The sequence below is a fragment of the Erythranthe guttata genome, chromosome 6 (genome assembly GCF_056151865.1).
Source record: "Erythranthe guttata isolate IM_541 chromosome 6, IM_541, whole genome shotgun sequence".
In the NCBI taxonomy this organism is placed as follows: Eukaryota; Viridiplantae; Streptophyta; class Magnoliopsida; order Lamiales; family Phrymaceae; genus Erythranthe; species Erythranthe guttata.
Window position 1 is genome coordinate 2,516,059 of NC_142538.1, and position 13,068 is coordinate 2,529,126.

At 35.4% G+C, this 13,068-nt stretch overlaps 3 protein-coding genes across 6 annotated transcripts; 2 read left to right on the forward strand and 1 right to left on the reverse strand.

The window, feature by feature from the left end:
• Positions 1 to 1,113: 1,113 nt before the first annotated feature.
• LOC105977519 (uncharacterized) lies at positions 1,114 to 6,404 on the reverse strand. Its single transcript, XM_013002826.2, has 8 exons — positions 5,408 to 6,404; positions 3,980 to 4,056; positions 3,695 to 3,863; positions 3,489 to 3,577; positions 3,242 to 3,406; positions 3,058 to 3,135; positions 2,350 to 2,453; positions 1,114 to 1,398 (listed from the first exon to the last, which is right to left on the reverse strand). Exons 1-8 carry the CDS (start codon positions 5,991 to 5,993, stop codon positions 1,293 to 1,295), a joined length of 1,374 nt encoding a protein of 457 aa, XP_012858280.2. The 5' UTR covers positions 5,994 to 6,404; the 3' UTR covers positions 1,114 to 1,292.
• Positions 6,405 to 7,447: 1,043 nt separating this feature from the next.
• On the forward strand, positions 7,448 to 10,170 carry LOC105977520 (import inner membrane translocase subunit). The gene is made up of 3 exons (XM_013002827.2): positions 7,448 to 8,263; positions 9,338 to 9,610; positions 9,718 to 10,170. The coding sequence occupies exons 1-3, from the start codon at positions 7,709 to 7,711 to the stop codon at positions 9,982 to 9,984; spliced, it is 1,095 nt and encodes a 364-aa protein (XP_012858281.2). The 5' UTR covers positions 7,448 to 7,708; the 3' UTR covers positions 9,985 to 10,170.
• Positions 10,171 to 10,435: 265 nt separating this feature from the next.
• CXXS2 (thioredoxin family protein CXXS2) lies at positions 10,436 to 12,085 on the forward strand. 4 transcript variants are annotated; one of them, XM_013002828.2, is made up of 5 exons: positions 10,436 to 10,576; positions 11,099 to 11,165; positions 11,252 to 11,410; positions 11,520 to 11,642; positions 11,731 to 12,085. In XM_013002828.2, the coding sequence occupies exons 2-5, from the start codon at positions 11,145 to 11,147 to the stop codon at positions 11,869 to 11,871; spliced, it is 444 nt and encodes a 147-aa protein (XP_012858282.1). In that variant the 5' UTR covers positions 10,436 to 10,576; positions 11,099 to 11,144; the 3' UTR covers positions 11,872 to 12,085. The 4 variants fall into 4 exon arrangements, with proteins under 4 accessions (XP_012858282.1, XP_088675519.1, XP_088675518.1 ...); XM_088819393.1 differs by having other exon boundaries at positions 11,258 to 11,410; XM_088819392.1 differs by having other exon boundaries at positions 10,471 to 10,729.
• Positions 12,086 to 13,068: the final 983 nt, after the last annotated feature.

Genomic DNA, 13,068 nt, shown 5'->3' on the forward strand with positions numbered 1-13,068 from the left:
GTGCCCCACTCGTGTGTGTGTGTAGTCATCTTGCATGCCAGATTAAAATCACACGAGGCTACTACTACCCAACAACATTTAATTCATCCAAATATTCCATCAATTTTCAATCTCCTTCTTTTCAAAGTTTGTTTATTTTCTTCTTTTCAAAGTTTGTTTCGGTTCTACTCGATTCGTTACACACTTAGATCTCTATGTAACGATAACAAAATTGTAGAAACATGATTTCAATTATGAACACATGAAATTTTTTACTCTAGAGAGTACAGGGAGAACTTAGTTACGAAGTTCAGTTATGTTCAGTAGTCATCTTACATAGAGTACTTCCCCATTCTCAATCATCTCTCCCAAATCATGTAGTTAAACAGAGTGAATCGTATTCGTGCAAAGGTGCATTTATAAAATACGAACATCTGTATGGTACTTCACAAATTACCAATTTTTAGACCTGAATGGTACTTCACAAATTACCAATTTTTATAGTATGTGGATGTGTGAATTGGTCACGGAATAGACAACCAATAATAATACATCAATATAAAGTCCAAGCAACTAGCGGGCCCTCCTGGCCCAACCCGGCCCACTAATAATGCACCCTTTTGTATCTCGTGTATTATCTAATCTATCTATCATGTCAATATTGGTGTGGAGATAAATCCCATCTCACATATAAATAAGCTCTCCCATTAATTATTTTTTATATTAAAACATTCTAATTAATTTTCCAGCCCAATGAAATGTAATTATTCTTATGTTCAAACCCAAAGTGTTGACCATGGTGGAGAGGTCCTGACAATTGCTTCCAAAACCATGTTTATATCACATGTGCTCCTGTCTGATAACTTCCTTGTCTTTATTTAATTTTTTCCTGAACCTATAATTTGAAATCTTGATCTTCTGTGCTGATGGCCCTATAATTTGAAATTCTGTTGGCTCCACTATAGTAATGGACTTCCATCATTCCACAGGTTTCATAAATTTATTCATGATGTGCCAAACATGTCATAACTCATAACTCATAACTCGTAACCCCACCCCAAAAACCCCCAACCCCACCCCCACACCCCCCCAAAAAAAACCCTAAAGATAAGAAAAGAAGGAAACCAGGGGCTCGGGCAGAACTCACTCAACTCAGGAGTACCAATATTCTATATATATGTATATAGTAGTTATATATACGAAGATGGAATCGATAACATATACGCCTCATCAAACTAATATTTTCTCCAAGAAACCTATTTTAGAGATTGTATAAGGAGAAAGGTGTTAAGTTTGTGTGTTGATGAAAAGTTTTAAAACAACTGGAAGAAAAGATTAGTTGATCCGTCACCATACGATTGAAGATCAGCAGGTCTGACCAGAGCCCTGCATAACGGGCATGTTCTCTCTCTTTCGAACCTGAAACAAACACGTCGAATTGCATTGTTACAAAGTGAACAAGAAGCAGATAATCACCCAATACTCAGAAACATGAATATTCCTATTATTAAACAGACAGGAAGCTAAGCTACACTTGTAAATTAAGAGAGATTGGAAAACATATATCAACACAACACAAATCCTTCTCAAATGTGCAAGACAAATGTCCCGACACATAATTATACCAACAAACTACAACCCCTCACGCAACAAACACGCACACACGCACACACGAACATCCCGTAAATTTGCATTATATTACTCAATTTGTTTCCTCTCCATATTGGCAATTTCAACACAATTGAGACTTTGAGAGAGTCAAATTTCGGAATGAAAATCACAATTATACGAGTGAGTAAGTTCTTCAAAAGTTTTTGTAATCTATGTGAATCATTTGGAACTAAGCATCAGAACTGTAATCATAGATCTAGTCCAACCAATACTTGCTATTGCTAAATCAACATTCAGACCCGGAACTGATGGAAGGCCCATGACCAAATCCATTTTTTTTTGGATAAGTAGTCCATCAGACCAGAGTGGTCTAACTGCGTAATCCTGGCGGCCCACCTTGTCCGAGAATTACCAAACGACCCCGTCATTAAATAGAAAAATTAAAGTACTGGGGGCATTCTAGGAATTTTAGTGTGTTATCACAATTTAACACAATCTAACAAACGAAACATAAGATTGAAAGGGATCATATAATCTTAGACAGTTGATTTTTTTTAAATAGCCCTAGGACACGCGCTCGTAGAAAATTAATTCAGAATAAATAGAATGTTCATATTAATATCTAACTTTATGAATACGTCTTAGCCATAGGGAACCAGATGAAAGGGCATTGCCGAAACACAAGAAACTGTTTTAAGGGGCAATAAAGACAAAGTATCCCTCGGGGTTTTTTGATCTTTTAAAGGAAAGGAAACAAACCATTCTGAAACGCAGTCTTCACAGAATATATGCTTGCACTGCAAGAAAATGGGTACATGCATCTTCTCCTGGCATATAGCACACATATCTCCAGCTGCACTTACCTACATAGAATCAATTACAAGGTTTTGTTAGTATACAACACATTTTTGTGCATGCTTAGATTCCTAAACCAAATTAAGCAACAAATAAGATTTACATAAAAGCTACGAGAGATAGATATGTTCAGCGACAATTTAAATATTAGCTGAAAGAACTTGAGGGCTTGGCGGCCAAAAAGAAAAAAAAATATGACCAAAATTTCATGAATAACAATAACTTCGGTAGGGTTTTATCATCTCCTCAGTCAATAGGATAAACAGAAGTAAGGATTTTATCTAAAGTGAGATCGACTAAAACTAGCTATATTAGTTTCACGTTGTTCCTGCAATTGCTTCTAGTCTTTAAAATAGGGCGTGCAAATGCAATGTTTTTCCGTATTATAGCTACATTCTGCAACCTTCAATTATTAGGAATATCAAGCAAGAACAAGCAATTGTCTGAAGTCTACTTCCAAGCGTTCAAGGGTTATCACAGTTCTGTGTTGGGAAACGCAGAGTTGCACCTGTGGCCAACTCTTAGATGCCAGCTCAGAGGTATGACAAAAGACTTTTGCATGTGAATATATGCTGAATAATGAAATTTGGAAGGCCAGAGAAAATAGTGTACCTGTTCTGATGTTGCATGAGATCCGTAATGGACTTCCTTTTTGGATAATGCCTTTAAGGCAGTAACGAAGGATTGTACCTGATGAACGCGTGCAGACACATACACAGAGCATATGTGCATAAGTGTGACATATTATATTAAAGGCTACAAAATTGACATAAAAAATAAGTTGTGATTAACATACTTTTTCAACAATTGATGTTAGCTTGAAAGTCAAATACAATCCCGTTATGAGTGATGAAAAGAGACTCCCGTAGTCTTTGTTCATGAAGAATCTATACCATACAGGGGCTGGTAACAAAGCACGGTAAAGAAGCAGTGTATACTCAACCAGAGTCAACATTTGGCCCTGAATGGCCAAAATATTACCATTAGATTCGTCAAGCAATTTAAAACTCGATAATTAGACTATTGTGTTACCATTATGTTACCTGTCTGCGGAAACTGTGTCCTCGACCATTCTTATAGTACATCAATAGAACCAACTTGAAAACCATGGCTGTCTGTCGTGCCATTGTATCTAAGCAGTAACAAAATACAAAGATCCACACATGAAATGGATTATTTTATGTTCAATAAGTATTATTTTAATTGGACAAACCAATGTAAAAAGCAACCACCACAACTAAATCCGTACCATTTATAAGAATGATGAATATTGCATGCCAGAAAGGTGGGATGGCCTTTGGAGGAATCATGATTAATGGATAAAAAAGATCATCCCTACGGTGCCACCAGTAGGTTCCAAATATATGAATCATGAAAAAGACTGAAGAACCAACTAGGATAGTAATCTTCCTTTCTCCCTGCAAAAGCCAGTGTTCACAAGTTCATTAGCTTTCCTTTCAATAATTTCTACAGAAAGGAGAGGCTAAGAAACCTAAATTTCATTTTCAAGAATAATGCAGTAAAGAGATCTTACCTTTAGAGCAGTTTGGTTCCGAAGAATGTCATTGGACTTAAATAAGATGGCGGTGGAATAAATGGTAACAACAAATCCTGGAAACCATTGTTTGAAAAATCAAGAGTTGGATCCAGAAGGACGTTGTGAATGACCATAGAACAAGAGAACACTCAGAAGAGAAGGGAGAAGAAGGTTCCTTAGAAGTTTACCTTTCCCATTTTATTTTCTTATCAAGTATATATAAGAGATTAATCTTTTAGATAGGTAGGCAGTAGCCAAAAAGGGAACCATAAGAATAGTAGACACCTATTTTAACAATAGGATGTAACTGTTTACTTTCATAGAAAGGAAAATCACACTTGAAATTCTTTTCTCAAGATTCATTATAATTTATAGGGAAAACAAATATAGATAGATTATCTCAAAATGCTAGAAAATTTGTTAATCACTCACATCATACATCCACTAGACATGTGTAATCCACCAAGTAAACAGAAATAAGTAACAACAAACAACGTATCAGCTAGAAAAGGGCAGCTCTTCAGAATCTTTAGGGGTTAAAAGAACATGTAAAGGACACTATTTAACCATCAAAAAATCTAAGTAGATGACAATAACTAGATAGCTCCACGTTTATACGTTTCCACATTCACTTCTAAGGTTTTTTCTTTAGGATTTTGTCCCTTTCTCTTATGTAGACTATCATTCTCCTAGTGATGCAAGCAATATCAAAACAAGGTTGCTAAGATTAATTGTTCTAGTTTCAATAACTCAACAAATATAGTCTGTTAGAGAAAAAGAATTCTGATCAATGGGGTGAGGAGTAACCTACACGGACAAAGATCGGATGCATGAGGAGAGAGGAGATAGAGAATTTACAAGTGCATGTGTGTGCATGTCAACAAGGTGTGTCTTTCGTCACTGTGTGTATGTGAGAGAGAACAATAGACAGAGTACCGAGTATTTTCAATTCCAGTAAAATAGGTATTTAATGGAGCAGGAGAATAGTTTCAAGATGCATGATCTTTTTAATTGCAAATTTTGCTGGTCACAAGTGCATGAGGACTCAGCTATGCCAAAATTTTCAACATGTGATGCACACCATCCTTTAGTCAGGCAATTTGGTCCTAACTCTCCTCATCTAGCCTCTCAAAACCCTCGTTTTCAATAAGATATTTCTAAAAACACTTCTCAACCAGATAAACAGCAAATAATCTTTTCATCATTCCCAAATAACATTTCAGGGGATATTATTAGGCTAAATATACCAGCCATAGAAATAGCTAAACACATTGTCCATCAACATTTCGAATCGAAGCAACCAAGGATAATATAACCAGCTCATCCACAATTAAAATCAGAAAAATATAGAAACTGAGAGTTTGTTATACGTATGTATGACGAATGCAAGCAATCAAAAGGCGAAGAAATAATACCAACAATTACCTTGCAAATGCTGCCGAATAAAAACAACTAACAACAGCAACGAAAACGGAAGAATCTGCTCAATCCACCTCGCAGCTTGCTGTATATCATATCTCTCGCTCGACGATGCTTCCCTATTGTTATTATCATCATTACTATTACCATTCCCATTCCCATTCCGATTAACATCACCAGCCCCTACCGTAGACTCCCCCGCACCCAGTCCCACCCCATTTACACCACTATCGCTATTATTTGCACCCCCAACACTCTCCTGCTCCCCGATTATCCGAATCGAAACCTCCGCACAGTTATTGCTACCACCAGAGTTGCTAGTGCCACCCCCATCAACAGCATCGTCACGATTGAGTGGCTCCGAGCGTCTAGGGTTTTGGTTGAAATTGGCACCAGTACTCTCAGGGATGAGAGGATAAGCTTCCGAGAAGGGGTAATCCGGCCGGTCACGAAGGACGCCGGAATATTCCAGCAGGGATGAAATGGGGGACCGTATGAACCGGATAGCACGGGAACGGAATATTCTGGAGGTTCCGACTCCGTTGCTGCCTTGTGAGGCGGAATCTAAAGCATCGCGGTTTGGTGCCTCCATGAAAGGAAAAACCCTCAAAAATCAGGAAGAAGAAGAAGAAATAAGCCACAGACACAAGCGCACGAAATTGAGTGAAGAATTAATCGATTATTGGTGAAGAAGAAGAGGGGGAATGGATATATCGGAGATGGAGAATATTCCGGTAACGGAAAATGCAGAGAAATGTCAGATAAAAGTCAGAGGAGCGAGAACTGGCAACTGTTACAAAAGATCAGCAAATAGAAACCAGTATATATTTATATATATTCATTAGTATATACGTGTGTGTGTGTGTATATGAATTAACTAATAACTAGAAAGAGAAATGGGATGATACGTTGAGGGAAGGAGGAAGAATCATCTTGGGGAAGAAGAGACAAGGGGTTAACAATGGCTGACGGAGTATATGTATACATCTATATCTATATCTATAAAAATAAATAAATAACAAATAAATAGATAAGTAAACAAAAAGAAAATATTAATAATAATAATAATAATAAAGGATTAAATACAAATTACACGTAAGTACTATTATCAGTGTTGTATATTTCCCTGTACTATAAAATGCGACAAAATGGCCCCTCAACTTAACGGTCAACCCCCAAATCTCTAACACCGTTAGTTTATGTAATGTAGTTACCTTTATATCCTTACATTTAATAAGCATTTTTGACTTTATTATTTGACCATATTTTTTTTTTACTTTATTACGTAACACTTTTGTGGTATCGACAAGTGATAAGAAAATATGTCTTGTAGTGTTTGGATGAAAAAAATAAAATGCATGAATTTTGAAAATTAGAGAGAAGTATATTAATTCGAGAATAGGCTGAAAGTTAATTGTTTTTTCTTTTAGAAATCTAAAAAGAATTTAAAAATATTATCCAAAATAAAAGAAACTCTTAAATTTTGGGTGATATTTTTAAGCGAGTAACATAATGGCGAAATTTCATAAATTTGAAAGAAAACTAATTTTCCTAGTATATTTTTTTTTTCAGAAAAATTGGGTGAAATAGGTCGTGGAAAATAAAATTAGAGAAAATAAAATAAAAAAAACGAGAGAAAATTTGAGTATAAGAGAGATAGAAAAAGGTACACTTTTACTACACAATCATAGGGGTACTTTCGTGTGTAATTGACTAACATCTAATGCAATGGTCGGTCAACTTTGAAAACAGACGTATTCTTTAACATAGTTTAACAGAAGGGATCACTTTGTCGCATTTTATAGTATAAGGATGTATGCGACACTAATGATAGTAAAATGATGCAATTTGTATTTAACTTTAATAATAGTAATAAAAATAATAATAATAACAATAAATTGTTTTTATTTTTTTCTCACAGGAGGGGAAGACGTGTAACGAAGAAAGTATAATGGCGGGTGGTGTGACTAATTTAGTAGTTATTAATTAGTTATTATACGAGTAAATATACCAAATAAATACCGGTTAATAACACATTTGGTCCCTATACTTACCATTTAAAACAATTTTAGTCCTCAAACTTTCTCAACGTACACAATGTACATACGCTACTGTATACGTACACAACTCCATCTACACACAGTGTTCTACGTTCTGCGTCTATTTGATTAGACGAATTTCTTTCAATCGTCTCGGTTTCAATTGATTTTCTTCCAGCAGGTTAATCAGTTCCGCCCACGAGTTTGTTGCTCCGTGAATCTAAAAAACCCTAATTTTGCATTTTGCAGAATCAGAAGCCATTAAAAAATGGCAAAACCCTCGTCGTCAAGGTTTCTCATGAGGTGTTTCCACCAGATTGCTTCAAAACCCTCGATCAGTGGTAATCCCACCAGCAGTGGAATTTCCCATTTTCTCACCAGCAACCCTAAATTAATCAGAAACCCCACTTCTCGGTCGTCGCTTTTGAGTTCCCATTTCTCCTCGTCGCCCAACGCGCCGCGTGTTTTTGGAAAATTAGATCCACGCGCGAAATTCTCGCCGCCGCCTGGAACTTATTTAGGGTTTAGGTACTTTTCATCGGCGAATCGTGAGATGGGTTCGAAGAATTTTGCTAAGAAGGCGATGAAAAACCCTGCTCTGGCTTTGAAGAGTGCGCTGGCACGGTACAAGGAGGCGGTGGTGCTGCATATTGAAGCATTCTGGAAGAGGAATTATCTGGTGGTGCTGGGTGCAGGTGGTTTTGTGGTGTGCATTTTGCTATGGCGGGTCTTGTTTGGTATTGCGAGTACTTTTATTGGGTTTTCGGAGGGCATGGCCAAGTATGGGTTTCTGGCTCTTTCATCCGCCATCGTTGCTTTCACTGTGAGTTTCTCTTTTGCTTGTTCGAGCTGATGAATTTGTTAGCGTTTCTTTCGTTTTATTTAGTTCGGAGTTTCGGTTGGTGATGATTTTCATTTAGTCATTTAATGTTGAATGGAGATTTGTTTGCTGATGTCTTTGTGGAATGTGCATAGTAGTGATGTATTCTAAATTGTGTGGTGGTATGAAAAAAATATTAGTCTTCATAACTTGGAAAATACATATTAGAGGAGCTTTGTTGTTGTACAACCGTTTCCATTATAGCCACATGCTGATCAATTTATCGTAATTAGTAACTATTTCCGGTCGACATATTGTTCTGAGGCTGGATCCTGATTGATTTGTTCCAATTGAGATAGTCTGATATGTTCGGGGTTCGATATCTTCTTTCAAGACCTCGTTCCGTTCGTTATACCTTGAATTGGTAAGTACCGCGTCTTTGAGATCTCACTCTCCGAGTTAGAAATCATGTTTTCCTCGAACGATTTGTTTGCGTTAATACTAGCCCAACAGAATAATATTCTCATATCTAAACCAAAAATCCAAGCCCCCCTGTTTAGTCGGGTAGAGTTTATTACTTCAATTCACGTTTATCTTCTCGATAGTCCACATTCTACTGTTGCTTGATAATAAGACTCAGTTTAGAAGGAGAAAATGGGAACAAAAGATCAGAATAAATGCTGGTAGTTTTTCTTATGGTTTTGTTGGTGATGTGCTTAAGTTGGCTCGTGGGTCCCGTGCTTGTGAGGATGAATATCGTAAAGTTCCATGATCAGTATATAATCTGTCATTTTACCAAATTTGAATCTATGTAACTTCCAAGTCATTCATGTAAGGATAAGAACGCGTTCTATTCAGAGAACTGAAGGAAAATGGAAGTGAACGATTGAGTTTTATTATGTTGGTATTTTTCATTGCTTCTTTTCCTCCCTTCTCGGCATATCATCTCTCTTTTTTTTCAGCCAAGAATTGAAGTAATGTGCAAACATTTAACCGATGCATTATGTTTTTTTGGCTTTTCAATCAAGCATCCATCTATAATGATCATAATACACTTTTTCGTTTCTCATGTAAAAGGGCTTGTATTTCCGTTCAAGATTCACCATAAATCCAGATAAAGTTTACAGAATGGCGATGAGGAGGCTCAATACATCAGCTGGTATTCTCGAGGTTATGGGTGCCCCTCTTACAGGAACGGATTTGAGAGCATACGTCATGTCTGGTGGTGGCATCTCTCTCAAGAATTTCCAACCCGGTTTAAGAAGCAAACGGTGTTTCCTTATTTTCCCCATCCAAGGTTCCGAAAGGAAGGGTTTAGTCAGTGTTGAAGCCAAGAAGAAGAAAGGCCAGGTTTTTCTTTCGACGCCACCTCATCCTGTTTTCAGTTCTTGAATTTATACTTTCTTGCCTAAATATCAAGACTTTATATTTAGTTAATCGAATTAAATGTTGTGCAGTACGATATGAAACTATTGGCTGTGGACATACCCATGGCAAGTGGACCTGATCAACGGCTGTTCTTGATCGGAGATGAAGAAGAGTACAGGATAGGTGGTGGTTTAATTTCCGAGCTGCGGGACCCGGTTGTTAAAGCATTGGCTGCTGCCAAGGAGTTTGAAGCCCGTGACGAAAAGGAGGATGAAGAGGATGCTGCGAGGGAACTTCTAGAAGCTGAAATAAAAAATCAAGAAGAAATCGAAAAACTCGAAAAGCGCAACTCGTAATATAGCTTGTCGCGCGATACATTTTCCTATTCCCTCGTTTTTGACTTTTTATTTTTTTCGAGTTGTTTTCGAGGAAATCCTTTTGTATAAACTTGCTGACATAAAAAAAGGGTAGTAATTCCTTGCAAGAAAAATCTTTGACTTGATCATTGAGAAACATGATGATGGGATCATACTTTCATAACATATGAGTGAGTCTTGCTTTACTTTAGAGTCCTGATTTTGTGTTCTTTATTTTATTAAATACTAAATTACTATTTATGTTAATAATATTATTTATTTTTATCACCATCCTTTATTTAAGAAATATTAGATACTTTGAAAAATATATATATATATGTATAAACTGGAAGGCCCCTAAAAAAGTATATTACTTATGTTTTAATTGTAATTTAAATAAATTATATATAATATTTTAAAAATAGATAAAATGAAATAAAACTTGTTTCCTTTTGTATTGTCCCACAACCACCAGCTTTCAATTTTGTGCAAGCTCTCCGCATATTTTTCATCTGGGCATCTCTTTCTTTTCATCTCCACCATTTTTTTTAATGTTGTTTTATTGAACTCATCATCTCCACAAAATCCCAAGGTAATATTTTTTTCTATTGATTTCATCACGATGATTGTAATAACACAATGATTTTTGCCAAAAACTACAATGGATCAACGCAGCGAAATCGACGTTGTACGTTTCCAAGGAATCAAGGATCGTACAGCTTACAAGAATTTGCAGGATTCGCTCGTAAATAACTGAGATACAATTTTTTTTCTGATGATTAATGAACATTTACCCTGTTTTTGCATGGCTGATTTCTTTTTCTTTTTTCTTTTAATTTATTGGCTTGAAATGTGTTGTGGTCGGAAAAAATATCAGATGGGATGATTTGATCGATCAAAATTGAAAACAACGGCTTTAAAAAGGTTTAAGGATGTGTTGTGTATATAAGAATCGTCTTCATACACAACCTAATCGCAATTGTTGGCACAACGGATTTTTCGTTAACTTAGGCATTTATGACATCTAATTTCCGAGTTGGTTTTTCGTTCATTTGATCGAAGAAGGTAAAAATTAACTAAACGATATGTATTTGCGCCTATATATATAATACAGGTCGCTTCTGTAGTCCGTTTCGCCAGGGTTCAGCTCTGAATTGCCGATGGGACAGTGCTGGACTAAGGTAATTAACAGCTTACAATTTTTTATCTCGAAGTAAATTCATCTTTTTTTTTTTATTTAAATTGATTTCGTGAATATTAATAACAGCTGCAGCCTGGCAAGCATTCGTGTTTATGGCCTTCGTGCAAACGAGGTACCAAAGATGAGACCGTGCCTCGTGATCTGACAGGTGGCAACGTCCGCCTAATAAACACGATGGAGAAGTGGGAGAAAGAGACATCAGAAGCTTATAAGGATGGCAAAATTGTTACGTTTTTCTTCTTTTTTTTTTTTTTTTTTTTTTTTCCGTTGCATTATGGTATGGTTCCGAAAGTGACTTCAAAAAATAATAATAAAAACAATATTTTCGAAGCAGGTGGTGGTGAATTTCAGTGCATCTTGGTGCAGTCCTTGTAGACAGATAACAACGGCTTATAGCGAACTTGCTGATAAATATCCCGCCATGTTGTTTTTAACCGTTGATGTCGACGACTTAGCTGTACGTATATACGATCGACTTATATAAATCATTGAAATATATATATATATATAAGTATTTATTAATTAATTTTATTAATTTGGTGCAGGAATTCAGTAATTCATGGGATATAAAAGCAACACCAACATTCTATTTCCTGAGAGAGGGAAGACAATTGGACAAACTTGTAGGTGCTAACAAGTTGGAGCTTCATAAGAAAACTATGGCTATTTCTGAGTCAAACAATTGACTTTGACTTTGTCTTTTTTTTTTTAGGAATTAAAAAAAAAAGAAAAAGAAAAAAAAGGGACATATTATATAGCATGTTTCCATTTGTTTTTGTTGTATGATTTTTCATTTTCTTGGTTTATAACTACTTTTACACCACCATACAATTGCTAAGGCAAGTTTCTTGTTTGTATAATTAGTACAAGAAAATGGGAAATTTGAACAGTTTTTGCAAATATTTTACAAAAAGAAAAAAAAAAAGATTCGAAATATATATACATATGTGATATGTATCTATAGTGTTTGTTTTGTTTGTGTGGATGTTATGAGTCCGCTCAGCTCGTTTTATGGAAAATTGATGTAAACTTTTTGCATGGTAATTTCTAACTTCACTTTATTTCTTTGTTATACAATGGATCTCAAATCTTGGTCTTAAAGTAAAAAGAACTTAAAAATATTTAAGAGCTTATAAACTCTTTTAAATAATGAGCTTTTTGAAAATAAATATAATTTTTTTAAATACACTTACCCCACATTTTTTTTAATTTTTTTAAAAGTAACTTTATTCTATGAAATAGTCAAAACAAATAAGTTTAGAGTTTGATAATAAACAAATGTAATTTTCTTTTTAATAATTAAAACCAAAAAGGTGCTCGTAATATTTTCCAAATAATTTCTCATGAGTGGGTATAATCTTCTAGAAGAGAATCATTGACTTATTGTCAGATTTGGAACTTCGTTCCAATTGATAAATATATTCAAAATAATAATTAGTAGATAAACACTTCTTAAACATCATTAAATTAAACATTAAAAAACATTTGTCTTTTTTTTATATATATCTATTTTCTAATAATCATATGTAACAAAATACTAATTATATTTTGAAATGAATATAATACCATATATTTTATTTAAAATAAAAATAAAAATTGATACATTAATTCCTTAGATTTCCAACCAGAAAATAGTTCATAAATTAAATTTAAGATAGCTACTAATTAATTGCTAAATAATAATTGCAAAGCACAGGTCACTTAGCACGTCACGGTGACGTGTCACTATTATGCCAGCTTCTAATTGAATATTGTTTGAGCCTCCGTATCACTGGGTCCCACCCAACAGCTCAGGCGTGGTCGGCTGGGGTATTAATGGCTCGCCGAGCCGTCATCACTAAGGTGGGGCCCACTCCTTCACTCGAACAACAGTCATCATACGC